The sequence below is a fragment of the Hakea prostrata genome, chromosome 2 (genome assembly GCF_041222555.1).
Source record: "Hakea prostrata isolate BN-2017 chromosome 2, UWA_Hpros_2, whole genome shotgun sequence".
Lineage (NCBI taxonomy): Eukaryota > Viridiplantae > Streptophyta > Magnoliopsida > Proteales > Proteaceae > Hakea > Hakea prostrata.
The window spans coordinates 20,277,240-20,304,909 of NC_142601.1; the positions used below are offsets into that span (position 1 = coordinate 20,277,240).

General features: G+C 38.5%; 1 protein-coding gene and 1 pseudogene across 1 annotated transcript in view; both read left to right on the forward strand.

Annotated features, from left to right (window-relative positions):
- Positions 1-824: 824 nt before the first annotated feature.
- Positions 825-1,324, forward strand: LOC149023982 (18.1 kDa class I heat shock protein-like; annotated as a pseudogene).
- Positions 1,325-2,440: 1,116 nt separating this feature from the next.
- The window catches only part of LOC149023983 (ABC transporter B family member 25, mitochondrial-like), a 46,596-nt gene continuing 21,366 nt past the window's right edge, over positions 2,441-27,670 (forward strand). The window contains exons 1-12 of the mRNA XM_089144397.1: positions 2,441-2,521; positions 2,633-3,124; positions 3,463-3,693; positions 3,819-4,005; positions 4,233-4,294; positions 8,143-8,186; positions 24,872-24,974; positions 25,106-25,213; positions 25,368-25,451; positions 25,585-25,645; positions 26,291-26,436; positions 26,541-26,657. Of these exons, the coding sequence (XP_089000523.1) occupies positions 2,798-3,124; positions 3,463-3,693; positions 3,819-4,005; positions 4,233-4,294; positions 8,143-8,186; positions 24,872-24,974; positions 25,106-25,213; positions 25,368-25,451; positions 25,585-25,645; positions 26,291-26,436; positions 26,541-26,657 (1,470 nt within the window). The 5' untranslated portion in view covers positions 2,441-2,521; positions 2,633-2,797. The remainder of the gene's footprint in view (positions 2,522-2,632; positions 3,125-3,462; positions 3,694-3,818; positions 4,006-4,232; positions 4,295-8,142; positions 8,187-24,871; positions 24,975-25,105; positions 25,214-25,367; positions 25,452-25,584; positions 25,646-26,290; positions 26,437-26,540; positions 26,658-27,670) is intronic.

Sequence of the window (27,670 nt, forward strand, 5' to 3'; positions counted from 1 at the left end):
TCATTACTTTTCCCATTAAAAGAAATCAATACAAAGATTCATATTTAATTAATAACAAAAAACAGTTTTGTAACTTGTATCTAGAATTGGCTATGGATGGAAAATAAGTTTGGTATGTAAAAATGAATTGTAACCCTAATCTTAGAAATCAATACCAAGTTTGCCTCTTCTCCTTTTTTTTTTCTCCAAGCGGATCGATCTTGCATCTCTAATCCTAGAAATCTCTAGCAACTTGTGAGCACGTTGCTCATTTCCCCTATTGTTTCTTCCACTTCATTTTTTGGAGAGTTTTCCACATGAAGTAAACTAGATAAAGCAGTAAATTTCATAGAATACAAAGAAATGGAGTTATAATTTGGACGCACGGGATTCGAAGAAGAGAATTTATGGAATTTTATTTGTAGTAGCTGTTGTTGGCTGTTGCTAACAATGGTGATCGCGTTAGGTAATCAAAATGAGATCGGACGATTGAGAATCAAATTGCAGGGTTTACTTGTAAATAGTGTTTTTTTTTTTAAAATTTACTAATTTGCAAAATCAAACCCCTCATTTACCAGACTCCTAGATCCCTATTTCATTTTTCTTGACCCTCTTTCTCTCCACTGATACTCCTTCCTCTGCAACCCATCTCCGAAAGCAAATCATAGAAGCAGAAGGAAAGCCTGGGAAAGTATCGGAATTCTTTTTCCTCTATTTTATAAATACATGATTGATGCCATTCATCCACAATGTCCAAAAATTCAAACGCAGAAAATCAAGCAGTTTTCGAAGAAATATCTCTAAGTCAGTTCAATCCGTTAACGAACCTTAAGTCTCAGTTGGCAATGTTGCTCATCCCAAGCTTCTTTGGTCGCTGGGGAACTTTCTCCGATCCATTTGCAATGGATATTTGGGATATGTTCAATGACTTTCCCTTCTCAACTTCCCTGTCTGTTCGTCTATCGCAATTCTTTGACGAAATAGCTACGTTCACCAATGCCCAAATTGATTGGAAGGAGACCCCAGAAGCCCATATCTTCAAGGTTGATCTTTCGGGGATCAAGAAGGAAGAAGTGAAAGTGGAAGTCAAAAAAGGCAGAGTTCTTCAGATCAGTGGAGAGAGGAGCAAGGAGCAAGGAGCAGGAAGAGAAGAATGACTGGTGGCACCGTGTCGAGCGTAGCAGTGGTAAATTCTTGCATGGGTTCAGCTTGCCTGAGAATATTAAGCTTGATCAGATCAAAGCTGCCATGGAGAATGGAGTTTTGACGGTCGGTCACCGTGCCTATATAAGATGTAAAGAAACCAGAGGTGAAGGTGAGAAGAAAAGGAATTGGAAAAGATTGATCTTGAAGTTCTACCAGAAAGAAAAAGAAAATGATTGATCCTTGACTTCATTAAAAATAGGGGGAGTACCGGTGGAGAGAGAGAGTCAAGCAAAATGAAATAGGGATTTGGGAGATTTGGGAGTCGGATAAATGAGGGATATGATTTTTTAAATTAGTAAACTTTAAACCCTTAAAATGTAAAAATATAAAACACTATTACAAGTAACCCTGCAATTTGATTTTTCAATCAACTCATTTTGATTACGTGGCAAATAAAAATCTAGAATTTATCCAAGTAACCTAAAGAAACATGTTGAGATCCTTGTAGAACTTGAGAAGCTTCAAGGAAGAGGAGCCACGAGTAGAGACACCGGATTATGATAATAGATTGAGCAAATTACACTGGCACCGGAGGCCTTAAAGCATTGACACCCCACTTTATGTTTAAAAAGCACATAGACCCCAAATTTGAATTTTTATTAGATATATTTGTCCAATTTGTCATTAAAAACCTTTAAGACACTATTTATTATAAGGATATTTTTGAAAATAAACAATAATTTAATTGTTTTCAGTGATAAATTTGACAAATGAATCCAATAAAAATTCAATTTTGGGGTGTTATGTTTTTTAAACATAAAGTAGGGTGTCAATGCTTTAAGGCCTTCATTTTGGGGTGCCAGTGCAATTTGCTCAATCTATTATCATAATTTGGTGTCTCTATTATATATTATGAGATTTTTCTATTTCTCTAAAATAAAAATAAGATTTATAATGGATACCAATAACACAAAAAAATGAGGATAAAATTATTTTTTTGGTATGGAAATGAGAATGAAAATTGATACAAAGAAGACAATTTTTCATCACACATTTTCTGTGGAGTTTATATAAAATTTATTTGGGCCAATTCTTGAATTATTTTATTAATTTTAGATATGAACGCCACACAAAATGTGTGGTGAAGACGCGTCGAGAGAGCACTATGATGATCAGGGTTGGCTTGAACTCTACCAGGGCCAGTTCATACGTAAACCTGGCCCGCGCTGTGGTGGTTGAATAAAATTGATCCAGGATCGGACCGGGTCAGCATGGGTTTAAATGGGTTGGGCTGAGAAGATTTTACTGACGCTCCCACCGGTGCGGCTAACCGTTGCAGCAGAAATTGCACCACGGAGGATCTCGGCACTATGCCGTCAACATCGCACAATTATCGGTCTATATCTATCAAAGAATTTTTCTTTTTGGGTTGAATATATCTAGATTTAGTACCATAACCAAAATACATTTTTTAGGGTTCTTATATATTTATTTTCCTGCGTTTCAGCCAATCTCTTTGAATGATTACTCTGGAGAATCGAAGTTGATGACAACTTTTGCTCTGCTCGGAAATTTTCCGAAGCACCAGTAGGCAGTTGTTTGTTGGCCTGTGAATTCATTTTAAGCTTGGTGACTGTGATTCTGACTCTATCGACAATTGCTGGAAGCAAGGATGCTAGCTGCTCCGAGGTCCTTTAGGTTTTCTGAGTTCCTCCGATGCAGAGGCCAGCAGAATGCGCAACTTGTTTATCGAAGCTCAATCTCTTCTTCGGCCTCCCTTGGTTCTCAATGGAGTATTAGGTGTCTCAGGATTTCTCGGCGGCAGTGTCTTGACATCAGACCCCAATGGCTGAACGGTGGAAGCCATATATTCGACGAGAAATCTTCTTTCAGACGCACCCCAATTGATGCTGGATGTAAAGGTGCTTTTTTAAAACATTTGAATGGGTTTTTGTCGGATAATGTGCCTCCAAGATGGACTGGGCATTACAGAGAACCGGTAATTTACACCTTTCCTGAATCACTATCTCTTTTGCTGATTATGTACTCGCTAGTAACATGCGTCCTTGAATTGCATTTATTAGTAAATTGAACACACTTTGCTACAGACCTCTATTGTGTACTCATGGACTGAACCTTGCAGAGAATCTACAAAATTTCCTTCTCTAGTTTATTACATGCTTCCCACGGCACTGAATTGCATGGTCGGATTTCTTAATGAACTGGTCACGTTTTGTTACAGACCCAAACTATGTAACACACGTACTTGTACCCACCTGCCCTTACTGGGAAACAAATTCATAGAAGTGTTTGTCTGATACAAACTTTTCTGGGCAGAGCTATTTGCACCGTGGGTATGCATTGTTGTCGACATCAGCCGGTGACTCCAGGGGAGCAAAGCAGGTTCAAGAGAAGGCACAATCCAACACAATTGTGAAAAAGCCTCCAGAAGAAGAGATAGCAGACATAAAAATCCTGCAGACTCTTGCCAATTACCTATGGCTGAAAGACAACTTTGAATTCCGTTTGAGAGTGGTAATGGCAGTGGGTCTTCTAGTGGGAGCAAAGGTTAGAACAGTTCTTTTAGCTCTTCCTTCACTGGGATCTTTCTCAGGAGAATATGCTTGCTATTACTGGGTTTTAGTTTGATCTTGGAATCTGTTACTTAATGATAGCTTGTTATCATCCCTCAGGTTCTGAATGTTCAAGTACCTTTCTTATTCAAGCTTGCAATTGATTGGTTATCAACAGAGACTGGAACAGGCAGTGAGCTTGCGTCGCTTGCAACAGCTAATTCTACACTTTTGGCACTTTTTGCAACCCCAGCAGCTGTTATGATTGGATATGGGATAGCAAGGGCAGGGGCATCAGCTTGTAACGGTATTTTACAGGAACTAATTGTTACAATGGCCTTGATTCAGAGCAAGATAATTTGAACCTTTTAATGTGAAACACTAAAAATACAACTTTTTCATCAGATTCAGGAAGAATTTGCGTTCTTCATTCTTTTTTCCTGCTGGTGTAGCATTAGTAAGATATTTTTCTTCTACTTCTTTTGGTGTTCATATTATCATTTCCTAATAAATGCACATGTCTCAATCTGGCAGAATTGCGGAATGCTGTCTTTTCCAAGGTAGCCTTTCGGACAATCCGCATAGTTTCTAAGAAGGTACACAACTTTCTTTTTCCATTTCTCCTTGTGGATTTTTCTGAAGCCAGAAGTAATTTTCCTTGTTTGCTAAATGTTACTTTTGGATTGAAGTGCAAAACTGTCATTATGTTGTTTTGGCATATCCTGCCTTAGCTATGCTGATTGGTTTTACCATTGGAATGGCTATATGAGTTGCCGCTGATGTTTGGTTACCATTGGCTAGCTTATAAATTGGGGAATTCTTATTGCCGTATAGGTGTAGTGCTCTGCCTTGGATTGATGTTGCGTTGAATAATGTGCACAAGCAAATTGCTTAAAAAAACATAGTAAAGCAGGAAATCCCAATTTAACCAAAAGTCAACCAAAATGATTTGGAACCTTCAGTATAGAATGAAATCACATTAAAATTTTAGCTGAGACCTGAGATTAAAGCTTGCCTCACTTGGTGAAGCAGATTTAGATGTCTATCACAGAGAAGCCAAGCATAACATGGTCTTAATTATATGCTATTCTGTTTTGTGTTATTGTTAAATTTTTTTCTTATTTTTCTGTTCAGACTTGTTGAAAACCTTATTGTTCAATCTTTGGTTCATTTAAGTTGCATGTTGTTTGTTCTGTATTCTTTTAATTTAAAAGTGTCTTCATAACCTACTGCATAGGCTTGTTAGTAGTAGATAAAGGTGATTGTGTTATTATCTATAGATTTGGTTGGCTGTGGGATCTTCTTCACCAACCATAACTCTCTTTCTAGTTGTCTATAAGAGCAATCAATGGGCTCTGATAAGAACCTTTAAACCTCATCACCACTTTTCCCAATACAATGAATAAGAGAGATTTCTCCAGAAATTACAATCTCTAAATAAGGAAGAAACAGCAGCATATCAATGGCTAATTTCATTAAAGGAAGAACTAACAACCGAACAAACCAATCTCAGCACCTCTACTGAATCATTCACTAACAATAAACCAAAAAAGAGCAACATAAGTCAATACTAAAACCCTACCAAAACCCTACCTGGTTGACTCTTCTCTCCCAGCAAGCTCAGCTTGCTCCACACTCCATAATTTCACGCATATCCCCTGTTTCCTCATTCCCCCCCTTTATATAGAAGCATTCCTAACAACCTCTTACACCACACGCCGATCTTCTTATGCCAAGTGGACCATCATCTCTGCTCTCTGTCCTCAGCAAGGTTGTGGCTGCTGTCCAATACCATTTGGCCACCTGTCTCTTGCATGTTTGGATGGCTTTGATCCCCTGTAGCTACTGGTGATGATTCCGTGCTCCTCCCTCTATTTTTGCATTTGTAACTTTGTACAACAGAGTTATTAGGGGCTTATCAGGCTCTTAGAAAGAAAACTGCAGTTTTGCTTGTCTCTTCTCCACTCTAGATCTCTTGTGTTTGATCAAAATTCCTTGGTAATCTAGAGAGATTCATGTCTGATCCAATCAAACACCTTCTGGTGTAATGCCTGGCTTGATTGTTCTATATCTAAAACTATTGATTCTTCCACTTGTTATTCTACCATTAACAGTTTGAAATTTTCCGCAATGTTTGTTCTATTAGAATTCTATGCAAGGGTTCTTTTTTTTTCTTTCTTTAATTGTTACCAGGGTTGTGCCTTTTTCTCGGTTCACTGAGATGAGTTGAGGATGACCCTAGAAAGTCATGGTTCCTTTAGGTTTCAACCTGGCTTATCAACTTCAACCATATTCTCATGATTTAATTGTAAAAACCTAAATATGTTTGATAGACCCTTTCCAAACTGGTGGAAACCTACCTGGAAATTTCAGTTGTCCTCCCCCCCTCCCCCCCAGGCATTTGTTTATGTTTGAGATCATTTAAGCAAATGGATTCACTTAGTATGCATTTGGTAACAGTCTTCCCTTAGAATGACGTTCTTTCTAGAATCATTTTTTGGCGTTTTCATCAAGGAACGGTGGTGGTCTGAGCATTTTGGCTGTTTGTTAAAACTTGTGTTCAGAACTTTTAAGAATGGTTGTGGGACAAATTGGCGTTTGGTAATTTATGTTCTTAATATTTATAAGTTTGGCCCCTTTTTTTGAAGTCTAATTTACTAAATCATTTAATATTTAAAATACAGAAAACTAAAGAGATAATTATGGCTGCGTCCTTGTACTATAGCTTAATTGCTAATGGAACTCTGTTGTTTATGAAATTAATATTGCCCCCCTCACTTCTAAAGGTGTTTAAGAGGCTACTAAGGCTGGATGTGTAATGTCATATTTCCCGTCATTATTAGAATTAAAAAGCCAAAAGATGAAATTACCCTCATTTAGGAAAAGCATATGAAATGTTGATTTTCCCTTATGTTCTTCTCATTTTGGATTTCAAAGAGTTGAATACTGATGAGATGAATAAATAGTAAAAATCTTAGGGTTGCTTTAGGCTTTTTTAAAAATGTGAAGATGCCATGCCATCAGTTAACTAATAGAGTGTAACAATAGCAGGCATCAGTAATTTCAAGCAAAGTCTAAGGTTAGATTAGTAATTTGAAAAGTTATAGGTGATAAAGGTAGTAATTAAGCTATAGTTTGGGGGGACATTAGCTATTATCCCTTGTTTAAAGTCTTTAATTTTATTTTTTTTTGGGAGAAAGCGGGAAGGAGTTGAATCATGTGTGAAGGAAATTTAAGTTGAGTGTAACCCCTTTTCGTTTTCAATAAGAGTTGCTTTTTTATTTTGAGAACGACAAAACACATCAAAGTTGTATTGCAAAAAGCCTTCTCAAGCACGAAAATTGAACCAGTTTTGTTTCTTGAGAACGATAGAACGACCCAATTTGCCAAATGCATTTTGGTCATTTTTTTTGCATTTCTGAGAATGTAGAGTGCCAAAAACAGTTCTCTAGCCCATACAAAATGCGCCCTTCATATATTTTATTGTGAGTAAGCACCTTCTTATTCAAATCCAAACACAAATAGTTAAAAAATTATTCTCCGAAAAAGTCCATCCCTAGTTCAAGACTAAAACTAGATTTTCAATGGTAGGTGCATTTTTTAACTTCCTAATGCTAGTATTTTTATGAGTTCTGTAAATTTCATAAATCTTAATATCTTTAAACATTTCTAAAGCTAAAGGTGTGGACAACATTCATTTGTATTGATGTCTAAACAAATATATTCATTACTTGAGCACATTTGAAATTTTGACCTGCCATGGTGTACTTATTATATGACAGCCAAGAAGTCATCCTTTCACCTCTAGTGACTCCCAATTTTCCTAGTTTTGTTGTTGTCAATGCGTCTAGGCGAGCAGGGCACCTGAGGGGGAAAGAATCAAGGTGACACCAACCGACTAACTGAGGCAACAAGGCAACACTTGGATGCGTACGTGCTGCCAAAGCGCCCTAACTCCTAGCTGTCCCCTTGACAACTCTGCTAGTTTAAATTATTAGCTTGAATTCAGACATTAAGACTCACCTTTATCAATGCTCCATGGACTCATTGGCTTGGTTCCCTCTAAACTCAGTGTGAAGAAAATGTGAACATGTATAGAGATTCTTGTCTGTTATACATTATTCTGAAATCAATTTTATGGAACAGAGTTGATCCTCTCTTTTTTGGCCTCTTTTAGCACCTAATGAGTTGTATTTGCAGCAGTTAGGGCTCTTTCTTATGTATATAATCTCATGTTGAGTCTTTGACATCAAAATTTGATCAATGAGTTTTCCAGTCAGTTGGAATTGATTTTATATCAAACATTATTATTCTTGCCACCATTATGTACAGAGTTACACTTTCTATTTTGTCTATATTCTCTTCTGTTTAGGAGCCCGTCTCTTTTGGTATCATTATTATCTTTTGCTTGTATAACTTGGAGAAGTGATTTTATCTTGTGCAGGTGTTTTCACATTTGCTTAACCTTGACCTTCAGTATCATCTGAGGTAATTTATGAGGATACATGATAAATTGTGTTGGATAAATCTGCTTTGGTTACCGCTATTCCATTTGAATATAAGTGTATAAAATGAAATTTGCATGCATTTCTGATTTTAGTAATTTCAGACCATAAGATGGATTTAACTCTCTTTTGCATTGTGAACTTTTTTTAGATGGTGAGTTTGTGATCATTTTTTATTGAAATCATATAGTTGACATATAATAGTATTGTAACTGGATGGAAAACCTGTAAATTTTTTTGTGCGTATGATCAACTTGTGATCCTGAATTTCTTATTGGTTCATAATTGATTACTGAATTAGAAGTCCATAATTGATCTAGCCTCCTGGAATATCTTCTAATTGTAGAATATTTATTGCTCTTTAATTGGAAACAATAGTTTTTATTCAAAATTTTGTGAAGCATTTCATTAGTGTACCATATAGATTTTCAGAACTTGTGCTTCTTTGCTACTTGCATACTCTTATTTACCTTCTTCATAAATTTATGATTATGATGTGAATAAGATTCTAAGAAAGGTAAAAAATTTGATGACTTCTAGAAACCATATATGATGTGAAGTTCCATGATGAATCTACTTGAATGTACAAAACATGTTTCTACCCTTTGCTCTGTTGGTGAATGGGTTCTATTTATAGTTGGGGCCTCCTTGCTATAAGGTCATGTGGTTGCAGCTTGCAAATTCCTTTTGGTTTGGAGGATTGTCATTAAGGTGATCTAGAACATGTTACGGAGGTAGCATATGGCACTAATATAGTATCATGGAATATAACTTTAAATGCTAATCAGTGTCGTTAAATGCAAAAGGCTGCGCTTGAGGTGCTAGGTATGAGGAATTGTGCTCCTAAGTGAAGCATTCAATCCTTAAAATGTTTTGCATAGCGTGGTTCTACAATCAAAAGTCCAACCATGCAAAGAAAAGGTGTTGTGTGTCAGCCCTACTATATTTTGGGTTCATATATCATTCTGTTTAGTTTTAGGGTTCTGTCTGTAATTTCATGAACTTCTCTTATTACAAATAGAACATGATTGTTCTCATAATGCGCAAGTCATTGTTTCCCAAAATCTCCCTGTCCTTTTTCTTCTCACTAGGTATTAGAGCGGGACTGCTCTGGGGACTCTTGACCTAGCCATAACATTAAACCGCCACCAGCTTTCCATCTTCAGTGTGATTTAGGATCCATGCCCATCCCAAGAAGGCCCCCAAGGCTTGAAAGAAGACCTAGGCTTGCTGCTCAGCAGCTTAGGAGTATGGTTCAATGGAAGGGGCATTTTTTGTCTTTTTGGGCAGTCCAGTTCGAGCCCAGCTGGGTCTAGTTAATGTCGAGTTTTGGTAGGAGTCTAATTCTGTTTTTAGTTTGTTATTTGAGTCAGCCTAGGAGGAGATAAGTAGAAAGTCCTATTTTGAATAGAAGTTATATTTAAAATAGAAGTCCTTTTTAATTTATGTTTCAAAGTTGGGTACGGTAGGAGTTGTCCATTAAGGCTATAAATACACAGCCTAATGCTTGTAATGCATTATTTTTGATGAATAAAATTATTGAAAAACAGTTGCAGCAAGAAAACAAGGACCGAGTAGGGTATTAGGGTTTCTCAAGTGTAGGAATTCCTGTGGCAGCTTTGTTTTTTTTTTTTTTTTTTTTTTGGATGATTAAATAATTCTTTGCCAAAGTTAATAAAAAAAATATTCAAGAGCACAAAGGACGAAGCCCAGAAAAATCAAGAAAGAGACCTCAACTAACAAGCAACCTAAGAGTAAGAGGCATTGAGCTTAACAACTACCTAAAAGCAACAATTAAAACAAACTAATTAAACAAGTATAAGTGGCCAAAAGCCAAACTAAGAGGCAAACTAAAAGACATCGAGCCAAGCAACTATTTAAAGGCAACAATAATAGCAAACTAGTTACATAGCACAAGTGGCCCATAGCCATACAATCAGACTAGAAAATAATCATGGAAGTGGACAAGGGGGCCCCAGCTAAACCGATGCAGTCTCCCGTTCGATTGGAGCTATGAGAATCTTCCTAGTAACAATGCACATGGCCCTACGTAGCAGCACCATAGATGCAAAAGAAAGTAACATAACAAGATTGAGATAAAGAACGAAGAGAATAGATTAGACTCCAAACAAATTGGAGAGTTCAAAAACAATAGCCCTCATGGCTTTCCCCAAAGCCATAGAAGCCATCAATGGCTGAAACCCTCGACAAATTGAAGTAAGCCAGAAATAGGAAGGGAAGAGGAGAAGAACGAAGAGAACATACTAGATTCCAAACTAATTGGATTGGCCAAAAATGACAGACCTCATGGCTTTCCCCCAAAGCCATAGAAGCCATCAATGGCTAGAACCCTTGACAAATTGAAGCGAACCCCAGCAATAGGAAGGGAAGAGAAGAAGAATCTGAATTTGAGGTCGAACCTGATACGGAGAGATCAACAACTATGGCTCTCAAGCTTGCCCCCCAACACTAGAGAGGCCAAAGTTGAAAGAACCCTCAACAATGTGAAGCCCAGCCCAAAAACAGAAAAGGGAGATAGGAAGAGAAATAGAGAGTGGATATTAGTCGGTAATTGAGTTTGAACCCGATTTGGAGAGAACAGCAATGATACCCCTCAAGACTTCCCCGATGCCAAAGGATCCATCGAGACTCGAACCCTCAACAAACAAAGATGAACCCTGAAACAGAAGAGAAGAACATGTTCGATCCAATCTCAAGAGAGAATAGAGAGAGGAGGAACAGAAGGGTTACAAATGTTATTCCCCAAACTTAGGAAATAAAATGTGTAAGTTCTTCGCACTATACGAATAAATTTGTCCACAAGTCCTTCAACTAGTAAGCCATCATTCTGAAGCCCTTCTCTCTCCCTCTCTATCGTACGCATCCAAATTCTCGTCAATACCATTTGGCCTTACCTTTCTCAACCCCTCCCCCCACCCCAAGGAAAAAAAAAAAAACCCTAAAATCTGTATCCATCAATTCCCACCACAAAACCAACTTCCTCCTAGATTACCATCCCACTGCTCCATCTAGCATTCGACCCCAACCCCAGCCTAGAAACCACCTAGAAACCCTAGAATTGAAAACCCTAAATTTCCCAAACTCTAAAACCTCTGGAATTTGGGTCTGAAACCAAAAAACAGCAAGGTTCAAATTTGTATTTTATTAACCCTAAGCCTATTAACCCCAGCCAAACCAAGTATACTTCTCCTACAAACCCTAAACAGCCTGTAATCCCCTGGCTGCGGGGTTTTATGAACCCTAATTTACCTGATATTCATCAAAGACCCTAGGGTTTTAGCCCTTATCCCACTGAGGCTATATCACAGTGTACACCTTTAGCCCTCCACCACTGTTTCTCTCTCTCTTTTCTCCCCCCTGCCATGGAACCTTTCTTGATCACCAAGTTCTTCCCTAACCTTTATGAGCTCTCAGACTTCCTAGAATAATGGTCTGAGAAACCCATCATTGAAAAGTTGATTTCTCACCGGGTTTTGAGATGGATCAATGCAAGATCTTGTGTATCTACCCTCTTTGGCCTTTTTGGGTCTTGATTGTGTTTTTGAGGCTTGGATAGACTTTCTATGGTTTTGTTTCACCATTAAACTCCCATTTCCTTGACAGCTTTTTGGATCTTCCAAGCTATTTTTCTAGATCTATGCCCTTTTTCAACTTGAAACCATGGCAGATGGAAGGAGTTCCATCTCCAGCTCTACCGAAGGTACAAGTCACAATAATCACAGTGCATCCATTGGATTCACTACTAGCTCCATCAAATTGATTGTGAGCAACGATTTAGTGTGGTCTTGCTCTTGTTTTGTCTTGATTTGTTGTGCATGGTTTCACCAGATATCTCATGGGAACAATTACAAGGCCTACTATGGTTGGTGCTCTTTGGGAGAAGTGGTTGTTAGACGAAAACCGTGTTATTGCTTTTCCCATTCCATTCTATGCAGTCCAATATTGCCTGAGGCTGCTTTCTTTTCAAGACTGCTGAGAAGATTTGGAAGGCTGTAAGAGAGACTTATTCTGGAGCTGGGAATACAGCCCAAGTGCTAGATTTGCAAAGGCATGTTTACAACACCACTCAGTGTGAGTTAATTCTATCACAATGCTACTTAGAGATAGGAGCATAGAGGAAGAGTTTGACTTTTATCAGTTTATGAGACCTTCTAGCCCATATGTGATACTTATGCTTCTGTGGTCAAGAAGCATGAAGATTAGATCCAGGTTTATGATCTCTTAACTGGTCTCAGTTTGGAGTATGATCATATTAGATATGATGTCTGCAGTTGTGATCCGATTTGCGCTCGAAAATAGTCTTATGCCTTTGTTCATCTTGAGGAGTGTTGATGGAATGCCATGCTTCGGCCTTTACTTCTAGACCAATCAGATTCGGCTCTAAACGTTGGAGTTCCTCCCATGATTACACCTGCTCTCTTTGCTGGTTGTTCTACCTCTTCCTGTTTTATTGTGATATGTCAGTGCTATGGTAAGGGACACAACATTAAGGATTATTCCTGGAAGCTACTGGTCGCCCCAACATCTATTCCTCTAATTGACGTGACTCGGAATGGGGCTGTGGGGTCTAATTCAGCCAATGCTTCTCACCTTAGGTGACACCTTGAGCAGCCCTTGAAGGCCAGTTCTCACCAGATGAGATGCTTATGTTGCGTGGCCTGCACCGCATGTTGACTAGGCAAGATGTTTTTGCTTCTTGTCTAGTTAGCTGCTGCATCCACTTCTTGTTTGAACTCTTTATGCGTCCAACTTTGTGCAATCAGGTATACCTTATTGGCCACTGTAGTTTTTCTAATGCCCCTCTAATGTAACCTAGGGTTTGGGTTAACTTTCCAAGACCTTTCTTTAATTAGAACCAGCAAACAAATGGGCCATCGAAGGGCTAGAATTTCAGTTATGGGATGGTTTGGGTATTGAGAGGACTGAAAACTATGGGTATCCTATGGGATAGTTTGAAGAGGAATCTTGAGTAAGTTTAGGTTAACAAAATCCTGGGTGGGCAAAGGAATTACATATCTTTGGTTATAGTATTGTTGGGTAAGGGATTGGATGAACTAGGGCTGGCAGGAAAAGGAATGGGATAAGCTAGGGTTAATATGTGTTGGGTTTGAGATACCCAAACTTACCCGTGAATGGTTGGGGAAGCCTGCAGTTAGATCTTGGGATGGTTAGGGTTAAAAAAAGGTGGGTTAGGGTCAACTCGGTAGCCATCTCGGTGGGTTTTTAGGGTCCAAGTTGGGCTAAAACTTGGTATTTAGCCTATTTAAGGCCTTTAGAACGCACTAGTGGCGTTGGATTTGTGAGAAAACAGCCCTAAGTATGATTTCTAAGTCTACCCATAGTGTGAAACCGAAATGTTGTAGGATTAGAGAATGCAAGGTTATATAACGTGTAATATAAAACCATTAAGGCATATAAATGAAAATCAAGTGTATCAAATACATCAAATAACTTAAATGTCATCAAGATAACATTCATATGAGTATTACAATCTTGACTTTCGAGAATAGAATGATAAAAGTATACAACCATTAGAAGTTCTATATAAGTCATTAATGCATAAGTTCATACGACAAATAGAAGATGATTGAGCTTCCTTTGATGTTGTAGATGTGTTAAGAGTAGTTGCAAGTGAAGATTCTTGGTTGAATCTTGATTCTTTCTTCTCTTTTCTTTTCTTTCTTTGTTCTCTGTTTTTCAGATCTGCCACAAAAATCAAGGGGGAAAGAAGAGAGAAAGGGAGGGGAAAAGATCTGCTACAATGTATAGACGGGAGGCTGGGGCTGATGCCACAGGGGCTAGAGGGGAGGGGAGTGTTTCTAGGGCTGCCACAGGGGTAGGGTGCTGTACGGACTTGCGATGGGAGGGGAGGGCTGTGGGTGGGGGTTCTTGGATGGCCTGGGGAAGGGGGAAGTGGAGCTGGAATGGAGGGGAAGGGAAACTAGGATGCACTAATAGATTGACGGATGCTGCTGTTTGCTCTTCAGTTGAAGGTCCTTGCTGGACATTCAAAATACTAACTCGAAACCTTCAACCCAGGCCGTGAGATGTCTTCCATGACATTAAGCTTTAATTTCATTCAGCTTCAACTGATTTTTACAAGGAGATGTGGGGGCTATATATAGCCTAACATGAAAGAACTTGGACTTGGACTTGGACTCAATCTTGAAACCTAATTAGACCCAACAACCAAAAAAAGGATATGCAAAATACTTGTAAACTTCTAACTACTTGCCAACTAACTAGGACCACAAAAAAATAACAAAATTAAATACTAATTATCTAGATGGAATTTGCAAGTGGATTCCAACTAGGACTCCTAATTAACTTGACTACAACAAAACCAATTAATGAAATTAAAATAATTCTAGACTCCTTAAGAGGCAGATTGAGGTAACCAGGCCCAGCCCCCACCCCAAGAACTGCCAAAAGAAGGTCCACAGAGGCCTGAAATTGGGCCCAAAACAGTCCCTCTATGCATGCGACAGCAAAGGCTGGCTGAATGCCCCTTGGGTAATTATGGTTATTTTCCATGCCTCTCCTTGGGGTTTCCTTAGTCTAGTTAGATTCCTTGTCTCATGTGGGGTTTAATTTATTTTGTTTTCTTTAAATGGTTAAGCCAAAGTCAATATTATTAGGAGCCCTGGTTGGAATCTATTTGCAATATTCCTATTAGATAATTAGTATATTAATTTTCTATTTTATGTGGTCTTAGTTAGTTGGCAAGTAGTTAGAATTTCACAAGTATTTTGAATATTCCTTTTTTGTGGTTGAGTCCAATTAGTTTGTCAAATTTTAGTCCAAGTCCAAGTTCTTTCACGTAAGGCTATATATACCCCCCCACATCATCTCCTAAAAATCAGTTCAAGATTAATGTAACTTGAAGGCTTGTAGTCGTGGGAAGATACCACACGACCTGGGCTGAGTACTTCGACAGTGTTGTCTGGAATTCCTGCAAGTGTTCCCCATCTTGGTGTTCATCTTCCTCAACTCAAGAGCAGTCAACAGCCATCCCCAAACCTGTAAGTACATTTGAGCCCCTCTTCCTTCTTCCCTAGGCTACAAGAAACCCTACCCCCTTTCAACTCCAATCACAAGCCCCTAGAGCCCCTTTTTCTACCTGTGACCCTTAGATACCCTCTCCATTTCCTCTTAGACCTTGTGGCAGCAAGGTTCCCCCTGCCCCTCCACTTTCTGTCTTCTTTTTCCTCATTGATTCTTGTGGCAGATCAGAAAAACAGAAAAGAAAAGAGAGAGAGAAAAGAAAACAAAAGAAAAAGAAAGAAAAGAAAAGAAGAAAGAAGGAAAAGACAGAAAGAAAAGAAAGAACAAGAAGAAGAAAAAAGAAAGAGAAGAGAAATTTCAAGAAAGATTCAAGAACTCATTCAAGAACCACCCAAGACTTACCTAATCCCACCTGCAAGCTTTCTTGTTACTTATCCATTAACCATAGACATACCAAACCCTTGCCATTTAGGTTTGTTAAATCCCTAACCCTCCTTCCCATTGCACAACATCCTAGTCTAATTTCCCTTCCCCACATCCTACCTAGGGTATGTTGGGCTACCTCAAAACCATTAACTTTCCCCAAAACCCATCCTATACTTAAATTTTGTTAAAACCCTAATTTTCCTTTTCCCAATTTATCCCAAACCCACCCCATATTAATATTGTTGCTTCCTTCCATTACTATCCTTTCAATGAAGGTGAATACATAATTTCCCCTGACCTCCCAAAACCAAGTTACACAATTCTATTGGGCATCTAGGATTTTGTTAACCTAAACTTACCCAAAGTCCCTTGCTAAATTATCCCATAAGATACCATAAGTTTCCTACACTCTCAAAACATAACCCAACAAACCCATAAATAAAATCCTAACACTCTGATAACACATTATTTGCTGGTACAGAGGATCCAGGAAAGGTTAACCCGGACCCGGGTTACATCATAGGGAGTCTCATTGGACCTAGGACACCCCAAGTGGGTATGAAAAATGATCAAATACCCCTTAGGGCATGCCGTGCAGGCCTGATTGCAGCAAGCCTAGAGGTTTTTTTGGTGCCCAAGTGTTGGGCCTTATTGGGCCCTGCGACTCTGGTTACATCACCCTCCTTAGATAATAGACCTAGATACATAATGTGTCTAGGTTGGTGATTGGTCACTCTCTTGTGTTTCTGGTAGAGGTGCAAGTTTGGCCCTGACGACCTTGACCCGCCCTAAGCCCGCCTTGAGCCCGAATAGGGCTTGGGCTAAAGATTTTGGCCCTAAGGGCGGGTTAGGGCCAAAATATTCTGGCCCTGAACTAGGGCCAAGGGCGGGCTTGGGATTACTCTTTGGCCCGCCCAGCCCATCCCGTCCCTGATTTTGGCCCTGATTCTAGCCCTGATTTTGGCCCTGATTTTGACCCTGATCTCGACCCTGATCTTGGCCCTGATTTTGGCCCTGATTTTGGCCCTGATTCTGACCTTGATCTTGGCCCTGATATTGGCCCTAATCTTGGCCTTGATCTTGGCCTTGATATTGGCCCTAATCTTGGCCTTGATCTTGGCCCTGATATTGGCCCTAATCTTGGCCTTGATCTAGGCCCATGATTTTGGCCCTGATTTGAGTCTGGACCCTCCACCTATATGGAGAGGAATTAATTATAATCCACATGAGTGAATATTTGACACGTGCCAAATTTTAAAAACATGATCATGTTTTGTAAAAAATTAATAAAAATAAATTTATCTTCATTACCAATGTAGTAAGCATCCACCGATTTTGGCCTTGATGCTGACCCTAATTTGGCTCTAGTCTTAATGTTAATTTGACCCTGATCATGTATTAGATTTTTACCCTAATCTTCACATTAACATTGATATAACTTTGAGCTTCAGTCATTTTGATCATATTAGACTATGAATTTACTTTTTATATTATTTTAAGATAATTTTTATTTTTTGAGCTAAGTCATTTTTAGTTCCAAAAAATCATTGATTTTTTTTTTTGGACTAAGGTGAGATAATATATTATAAATAATAAAAGCTAGTATATAGAGAATTAATATCTAACAAATCTACACCCCAACTTCTCATTATGAATATTGACATCTTTTTTTTGCCTTCAATGTGATATTTTAGAAAGAAGGAAAAAAAAAATTATATAAGGACAGATGGCTATATTTGTAACTAAAATATAATTTTCTTTAACTATGACAAAAATATCAATACTAAATTATCATTGATTTACTTGTTAACAAAGTTTTGAATATGATTTTTTTTTTTTTTTTGAATAAGAATATCAATGGGAGGGGTTTTCAATTTCCATCATCAAAGCAATGAGAAACTTTTAGAAATCAATATAGAATTATGGAGTATGAATTTATTTATGTTTAAAGCAACACTATCAATTTATTGACTATTTTATCATTTTGTATGAGCTTGAATCATCTTAAATTTCTCTGAATTTTATTTTTAGTTTATTTATGATATATTTTTTTTTTTATTATTTTTTTTATGAATTAACATTTGATATTTTAGGTCCATGGATAGGACCAATTAATGCTAGGGCCAAGATAGGGTCAATCAGGGCCAGGGCCAGGGCCAATTAGGGCTAATCAGGGTCAGGCCAATTAGGGCAAATTAGGGTCAGGGCTAGGGCCAATTAGGGCCAATCAGGGCCAACCCATCCCGACTCGGCCCAATTAAGGCCAATTAGGGCAGGAATGGGCTTGGCTTGGCCCTATAGGGCTTAGGACCAGGGACAATAATCCTTGGCCCTGAACTAGGGTCAGGGCGGGAATGGGCTCAGATTATAACATATAGGGCTGGGCTTGGGATTGCAAAAGCCCGACCCAACCCGGCCCAGTTGCAACCCTAGTTTCTGGTCAATGATCCATCTCTCTTCTGTTATATCATTGATTTCTAGCCTTAACGTCTCAAAATTTATGCTGATCTATTAGTTTTAGTCATAGTTGTCACGGCGACGAGGCGATGCAAGGCGGTTTAGGCTAATTGAGGCGATGAGTCGACGAGGCGCCCTCCGAGGCGCTTTTGAGGCGGTTGAGGTGTTTTAAGTGAAATTTTTAGTGTACATCTCATTCACTCTAAATCTATCATATCTTATATAATAAAAAAAACTAATATCAGACTACCTCAAGTCATCCAACATACTACAAACCACACATATAGGTCCTAAATAAAAAGTCGCAAGAAGAAAGGAAGAGAAGAAATTGCTTGTCACTAGCCACTGCTTGCCGGAGTGTCGCTGCGGGAATGGAAGAGTAGAAAAGAGGAAGAGAGAAAGAGATTAGGGATTAGAGTGAGAGTGAGAGACTTGAGTCAAGAACTTATTCTCTTTCAATTTTGTTTGTTTTTATTTTTATTTTAACATTTGATCACATGTAGCGTCATTATACATATGCATATAGGTTCAAAAAATAGATACTTTACAATCGGAATCTAATAAGTATTTCAATATATGCCTTCGATTAGGCATCTTTCTCGTGATTTAAAAAAGAAAGAAAAAAAAAGTGGACGCCTTATTGCCTAAAAATAAGGCGACGCCAATTTGAGGCGCTCCGAAGGAGCCCAGACGTCGAGGCGACGATTAAGCGACGCCTAGGCGACGCCTTGACAACTATGGTTTTAGTAAGATTTAATTTGTAAGATACCTTCTTTTGTTCTCATCGTGTCTTTGGCTTTGGTGATAAGGTGAAGGATTGGCAGTGGTGGGCTGAGCAATGGCTTATACTTGATGGAGAATGGTTCTCTTACTACATCGGTGCTTCAACCTTAGGGTCATCAGTTGGATTACTTTGCTTTGGCTCTATCAGAGTTGCATAGGTGTTTAGGCATCCGCCTTTCAAGACTTGTGTTAAACAAACACCACGAAGTAGCGAACTGAAATAGAAATAAAGCAAAAACACACAGAGATTTAGCGTGGTTCACACACCAATGCAGTATGCTACATCCATGGGCGAAGAGGAAGAGTTTTTCATTATGTAGAAGAAGAACAAATTGAGCTTTCACAACCAATTGCCAAGAAAGATGTTACAAGAACTCTCACTAGAAACCCTAATAAAAAATCTAAAATCTCTCAATAATGTGGTAGGCGAACATAAGATACACATATATAAACTACAATCGGGTAAATGGGTCAACCCATCGGTTGGGTCATACCATACCGCGGGGGCCTTGCCCCCACACCCCCTCCATAGGCCAAGATAAGTAGTGGCCTACTGGCCTCTGAGCTTGGGTTTGTCTCACTGCTTCCACCATAGATATCCAAAAGAAGGGGTCATTTGGGTCGCCCATCAAAATATGTCGGTGCAGGTCCGTCTTCAAAATTGGGTACAAGAATTTGGGCCGCGACATAACAACTTCATTTTTCATTTGTCCCATTTTATTTCAGAAGTGTAATGGCGAATGTGTTTCTAAGTCTTAGATGTTTGGTTATCACCATGTTGATACTCCTCTTAAGGAAAACACCCATCTAAAAGAATGATGGAATAACAGTGGATAAAAGGGCCTATCAGTGCCTAGTATGGAATTTAAATATACTTGCCACATACTCAATTTGACATTGCTCATGTACTGAGTCTTGTGAGCTACTATGTGCATGACCAATTGACCACTTCACTCATTTATATGTGGTGTGTTTAGTTTTAGAATATGTGAAGTAAGCCCTAGGAAAAGGGTCTTTTCCTCTCCTCATGATTACCTATATGTAGAGGCATTTATAAATGGTGATCAGTCAGGCTTTCCAGATTACCACGAGTCCACCTCAAGATATTGTTCCTTTGTTGGAGGAATCTTGTGACCTGATTCGCAAGAAACAAAATGTTTTCTATTCTAGTGCTCAGGTAGAATTCCCAGCCATGGCACATGAGATATGTGAGTTATTATGGTTCAAGGTCCTTTTATAGTATCTTGGTGTTAACTCCAGCTCTTCCATGGTGATGCACTATGATAGCAAGTCTGCTACTAGTATTGCCTACAGTCTATTTCAGCATGACATGACAAAGGGTATAGAGATAGATCATCATTCCATTAATGAGATGGTCGACTAAAGACCTGTCTGTATTGCATTTGTTTGGTTGGGTAATCAGTTGGCTGATGTCTTCTCCGAAGGGTTGAGTAGTAAGGTTTTCCAATCTATTTTGAGAAAGTTGGGATGTGTGATTTCTATGCACCAACTTGAGGGGGAGTGTTGTAACGTGAGAGCCTTAAGAGTTAAGAGCATTCTGGGTTTTATCTGTAATTATGTTTAGGACCTAGGCGAAAAGGCGACACCAAATAGTTTTACTATTTTACCACCATCATTGTTTGTCTATGAAATGTGCAAACATATGTCTTCAAAAGACCTATACTAGGAAGCTGCTGATTCTGCTGCTCCCCCTCACTTAGTGCTTCTGGTTGCTTATGGGTGGCTTTGGCTGCTCTGTTGGTGGTTCTAGCTGCTTTATGGGTGGCTTTAGCTGGCTTTTGGGAGGTTGCCGCATTGGCTGCTCTGTAGGTAGCTGCTCCATCTCACTTGAAATTGTTGGATAAATATCCAAGTCAGTGAAACCAGGAATGGACACATCTTCACTTGAACTACTCTCCCCCTATAGATGTGTTAGTTAAAGTAGGATAATGATTCATGAAATAGGATATCCATGGAAACAAATACCTTGTCTAATGGGGGATGGTAACGTTAGCCTTTTTGGGAATGAGGCTAACCCAAAAAGATACATCGAAGACTCCATGGATCAAGCTTGCCAGGGGAGTGATGATTTCGAACATAACAAACACAACGGACACTTAAGCTGAAGCAGAAAAGGGTTTGTTCCAAGAAGGAGAACTCTAAGCGCTTTAAAGTTAAGCATGTGTTTCATCAAAAAAAAAAAAAAAATGAAGAAGAAGAAGTTAAAGTGTGTGGGAAGGTATAGGTTAATCAGATAGGCAGCAGTAAAGACAACATGACTCCAATATTCGAAAGGGAATGGTGAGCAAACATGAGAGCGTGTGCGGCCTCCAATAGGTGCTGATTCTTTTGGTCACTTCATTCTGGGTAGGAGTATCAACAAAGCTAGTTTGATGAAGAATGCTATTTTCCACCAAGCATGCCAAGAAGTGTGCTCCATATATTCTCTGCCATTGTCAGTTGGAATGCTTTCATCTTGCCATTGAACTGGGTCTAAATCATCTTATGAAATAGTTGGAAACATTGAAAGACTTCACTCTTGTGGCGCATTAAGTACACCCAAGTGACATGAGTATGACAGTGAACAAATGTAATAAACCGCCGCTGACAACGAATGGGACCCCATACATCAGAATGAACTAATTCAAATGGAAAGTCACTTCTCTTAGTAGGAGAATAACTATAGTGTCTATTTAGCAAAAATACATACCTCATGAAGTAGCTCGTCTTTAATACAATGCTGAACTACATTTGGAAAAAGGGAAATTCAAGTTTTAAAGGAGAGTAACCAAATCTTTGATGGAGAAGCTGAACATCTGATGTGGCTGAATGAATTGGTGTTGTTGGTGAAGATGTTGGGGCCAGCAGGAGGAGGTATATGAGTTGAGCAGATAGAGACCATTTTGCACCTTAACATGCTTAATCGTCCTCTCTATCATGGGATCTTATACAATACAGTGGGAAGGAAAAATGTAACTTTGTAACTTGAATCCCTAGTAAGGCTACTAATAGATAATAGGTCAGTAGAAAAGAAAGGCATATGCAAGACTGAAGATAAAGTAAGGGAGCTTCCACAGCATGTGAGTAGTTATTTTCTCAGAGAATTGTACTTAATTCACAGCCTCTAATGGAGTATTAATAGTTTACAATCAGAAAGACAATTCTGAGAAGGAAAGACAACAGCAGAGATAACTCAAACTAGGACTCCTAGGACAGATTCCTACAATAACAAATATAACAAATAAAGAAAGAAAGAAATAAAAGAAAAGAAGAACAAGGAGAAAGCGCAATCCCAAGAGAGGGAAATCCTCCGTAAAACACCCCTGACAGCAGAAACCTTCACAATTTGGGATTGTTGGTTTGACTCTGATATCCTGGGATCTTCCACAGCATGTGAGTAATCTTTGATGTGAGGAAAAAAGGTGGAAAGATAAGAGAGAAAGGAAAAAGAGAAGGGGTGGGTGTTGCTGAATCAATGGAGCAGGAGCTACAGAAAAGGGAAAGAAGGCAGTAAGGAAATTTAAATAGTAGAACTAGAGGATTGAGTGGAGAGGTGCTCACATTGCAAAGTGGTACACCTGTTGTTGAGGTAAGGTGCAGGGTATATGCCCAGATGCACATTGTGCTAACATGCATCTTTATTTGGATCAGTGAAAGTGATGCTGTTAGAATATGGCCTTCTGAATTTTAAATGAATAGTTAACATCTGCCCTTGATTATTCCCCCTCAACCAAGCTATTCTGTCTAACTTATGGGGATACAACTGAAAAGTGAAGTCACACCCATTTGGCTTAGTTATTGAGATGTAGACAGAAGGTTACCAAACAACAGCAAAAGTTTATTGTCAGAGTCATGGGTCCTCTTAAACTTTTTACAACTTGAGACTGAGACAATCACCAACTCTTCGGCCTGCTGCCATGTCTGATTTGGTTTGAGTTTGGAGAGGGGACTTTTTGCAGTTTTTGCTCTGGGGCTGATTGCATTTTGGGTTGTAACGTGCAGTTTTCATTATCATCATGGAGTTGGAGAGTGTTGGGGGCGCTTCCATCTTATTATCGGTGGCGATCTTCTATCGTGTTGATGTTTCCGTCTCCCCCTTTTATTCTTTTTCTTCTGTTGATTGAAAAAAATTAGGTGAGAATTCCCTGATTGAAGCATGTATACCAGACCATTTGTAACTTTTAAGAACAAATTTGAATGTCTGGACAATTGATGGATTATAAAATGATTTTACTCCACGTGTCTCAATTCCCTTCTAAATCCAAAGCCCAAGAAAATTTTGGGAGATGAAGTGGCTCAATCATTTATCATTTCGACTTTCTCGCTAAGAGGAGAGTGTAGACTAGTGGGTTTATTACTTGAATTGGTATCTGTCAACTAGAGATGCTCTCCCATGGTGTTATTTTCCTGCTTTTAGACACTTGATGTGATACGAATCAACATTCTGAAATTGGCTTGACCTTCCCAGATTTATCATGGACCTGGTGAATTGGTGTTCAATGTTCATTCAACCAAAATGGGCAGATCAGCCCATCCATCCTGTATTTGTCTTATCCGAAAGTCTCATAATGAATACTTAGATTGAGCAGTGCTGAGAGGGAGTCAATGTTTTTCTAATCATCTAAGTGGTTGTTGGGTTAAAGCTCAGTCCCTAAAACAGGCTAGTGCTGGGTTCTAAGACATCATCTCAAACTTACCAAATCTGGTAGAATGTGCTTACTTTGAGAGCTGGGGTTCAGAACTTCACATTAACATAAACAAATGTCAAAGGGTGTGCTTGCTAATCTAATTTAACCAAAGGTGACATGATTGTCCACTTGAGAACAATAGTTAGTACTATATTGGACACCATTTGTTTTGTGTAACTGAAGATGGGCACAGGTTATATTAGTAATTTCTATTGTTTTGACAGCGGCTGGTTGGTTCCAATCAGAATCGAAATTTTATTACTGCTTTCAGCAGCAGATATATGTGGCCATTTGTTTTCATGAGAATCTCTCTCAGTTCCAACTTTTTCGTTCCTCTTGTCCACCTAGATCCTTGAACCTTCTTCTTTACTAGCCCCATTACTAGTATTAAATTTAACAAAGCTGAGCATTGCTAACTAAACTTTTAGAGGGATTGATTCTTGAGAGTTTTGGAGTTGGTTTTGATTGAATTTTATCTACCTAATCTTGATAACTGGACAGGGCATGGATGTATCACTGGTATAAAATGTCCATCTCATGAAGTCTGTTTCATTCACAAAGACTAAAAAATTGGTTACTTTAGAATGGTTCTTACACCCTGAAATGTGTTCTAGAAGTTACTAAGTGTGCGAGCAGGGTGTGTTTAGCAAAGCATCGTGATGTGTTCCTTCTCACTCTGCCTTTTGTTTTAGTTATTCTCTTTTTCATTCTTTTTCATGTGTGTTCTGTTCTGTTCCTCCAAAAATTAATTACTGGTCTCTTCTAGTGTTGTCTTGACCAGTTGGACCATGGCTGTATGAATTCAGATGATTGATGGTTTGAGGTGTTAGTCCTTTAAATAAAGGTTTATTATGGTCTGATGATGTGAATAGTGGTACAGGTGAAGTTTGCATCTTGTGTTGGGGGTTTGGTGTTGTTGGGTGGTAATTTATTCATCATTTGAAAAAAAAAATAATAAAAAATAAAAAAAAGAAAAAAGAAAAAAAGCAGTCACTGATAGGTGAATTTGCTTCCCTAGCACATAAGCAATATGGGATCCCATCCCTTAATTCTGTCACTTTATCAGCTGAATAAGGTACCAATGAAAATTGAATCTTTGCTTGGCTGCAAGCTGGAGCGTTTCTTTCTGAAAATGTGTTACAGTTTATAACAAATTCTAGTCTCATTCTTCCTCTATATATTATTTCTGTAGTTTTGTTCCTGTCATCGTTCTAAATGCTAATACTGAATCTTTACTTAGATGGTAGCTGAGTAGCTCACATATTTGAAATTGTCGATGTGTTTCTAGTCGGCAAACAGGGGCACTCAATCGAATCATTGATCGCGGCAGCCGGGCAATAAACTTTATACTTTTATCAATGGTATTCAATGTTGTCCCCACCATCTTAGAGGTCAGATTCTATTAGCTTATTGTAACATTTATTCATCAAGATAAACTTTTGTATTTTATTAGCCTTTCATTCATTATTTACTGCTTTTCCACATAGAATGGTTTTGAGTTTTATAACACACATTTCTTCAGATTTCTATGGTTTCAGGTATATTGGCGTACAAATTTGGAGCATCATTTGCGTGGATTACTTCCCTCTCAGTTGCTGCGTACATTGTATTCACACTGACCATAACCCAGGTGAGCATTCAATACCCTTAAACATTCAACCTTGTTGGTGAATCACCTTTATGTTTGGTAAATGGCTTGTCTTTTGACAATAGTGTTGGCTGAAAATATCATTAAGACCTGTTTTTTACCGATGGGCCTAACATTTTTCCCTTGTTCTTTTCAGTGGCGCACCAAGTTTAGGCTAGCAATGAATAAAGCTGATAATGATGCAAGTTCTAAGGCAATTGACTCATTGATCAATTATGAGGTCAGTTCAAAATGAGTCCTTTCTTTACTCCTTTTCATTTTTGTTCATTTTTTTTCTTAGTGAAATTCATAGAATTTTGGTTTCTTTGATAAAGCTAATGATTCCTTCTTCATTTGCTTAACTGAATCTGCAGACTGTCAAGTATTTCAACAATGAAGCTTATGAAGATGAAAAATATGATGATTTCCTAAAGAGTGAGTAGTTGAACTGTTTCATTTTTTAAGGCATTATTTCTCATTTCTGCCAGTTTGGTAGAACTGATGAGTAATTTAAAAAAGTTACCAAGTAAATGGAAAAAGAAAAATTTTGAAGCTAATGTTAAAAAGAAACGGAAAACAGTAAAAAAAATAATTAATTGTGATGCTTGCTTGAAGTGGAGTTACTGGAGTTGGTGGAAAGTGATGCGAAGATGCCCAACATAGAGAAGGTAGTGGGTGAAGAAAAACTTCAGTAATATTTTGGATTCTTTGTTGTCTTTTGTGGGGAGGGTTTGTGGTCCCTAACCTAAACGTAGAGGAAGTACTAAAATAACTGCTTCGCTCCCCAGTCCCCATTAAAGGTTGAAAGCCCTCCCCTGTTGATGTTTCTGCCGCCCTCACCAAGCACAGGGCCAAGGTCTCAAATTTATCTGCAAAATTCAATTTCCTTAGTATTTTCTAAGGTAGGCACACCATAATGCTGGTTAATGATGAGAAAAGTTTCCATTTTGTTTATCATCTAACTTCTTGCCAAGCAGGGCCCCCCAGATTCTGAGAGAGTGTTATTTACCTTTTCACAATCGCCATTGCTTGTTAACGTTATAAGATTTTTTGACTGATTATGGTGACTTCATTTCTTAGGGTACGAAAATGCTGCCTTAAAGGCACAAAGTAGTCTTGCATATCTAAACTTTGGCCAGAATGCTATTTTTAGCACAGCTCTGTCGACAGCAATGGTTTTGTGTTCACATGGAATTATGAAAGGCCAAATGACAGTTGGTGATCTGGTAAATTATTTACTCCTTGGTCCCTCTTGTTTGACTTTACATCTCAATTATCCTCCAGCAAATCTTATTCTCTGATAAGAATGATCTTCAAAATTCTTTGGTAGGTTATGGTAAATGGACTTCTTTTCCAGCTCTCTCTTCCTCTGAACTTTCTTGGTAGTGTGTATCGGGAAACAAGACAGAGTCTCATAGATATGAAGTCAATGTTTCAGATACTTGAGGTAGCTTTCATGATCCTCCTTTATGCGCATTTCTCCTGTTTGGCGTATACTGATAAACAAAGTAATAGGTAATGGATGTTTCAACTCATATGCAGTTTTACAGTGGATCATGGGGGGGGGGGGGGGATTTGGGTTTTCCTAATAACCGATAGAATTTCGGAGGCTTCTTTGACTTCTATTGGTTTCAAGGACAAAAGAGGAGTTTGTTCTCCTGATTCTAATTATACTTTGTTTCTGTTTCTGTTAATGGCTATTAATCTTTTGCAATAGAATAAAAGCAAACTCAAGTTCTGTTTGACTGTATTCCAAACTCTGTACCTGGTTGAACTAATTTAAGGTAGAGATACTTGTTTTTCTGAAGGGGCATTTAACTTTTTCTTTCCATGGTGGGAGATCTCACTCTCGAGCGAGATCTCGCCACTCCAAAATAGAGAGATCTCGACCGAGATGGCGAGATCTCGGTCGAGATCTACCAAAATTTTGGCGTAATCTCGGTGACCCATCTCGGTGGGTTTTAGGGCCCTGGTTGGGCTGAAATTTGGTATTTAGTCTATTTAAGGCCTTTTGAACACATTGGTGGCTTTAGAATTGTGAGAAAATAACCCTAACTACATCTTCTAAGTCAACCCTATGTGTAAAACTGAAATGTAGAGATATCAAGTAATTCATGTTATCAACTATAAAGTATTAAATACATCACACATCAAACTATCAAAGAACTTAATGGCTTCAAAATTTTACAACCATAAGAAGTTTTAGACTTTTAGTAAGTCATAAATCATAATCTATAAGTTCACAATCACAATCACAAGAGTATGTGAGTAATAAGATTACAAGACAAGCAAGAGTATCACTCAGCATTCTGCATCAACTGATTCTGAACTATGGCCACATATGACTCCCAAGTCAACTAATCACTATAGTATGTCACATATAGGTTTAACTGTCATATTAAATTGGTTTCCATGAAAGTTAGATCAAAGCTTGTGGATCAACATATATTTACACTAAAC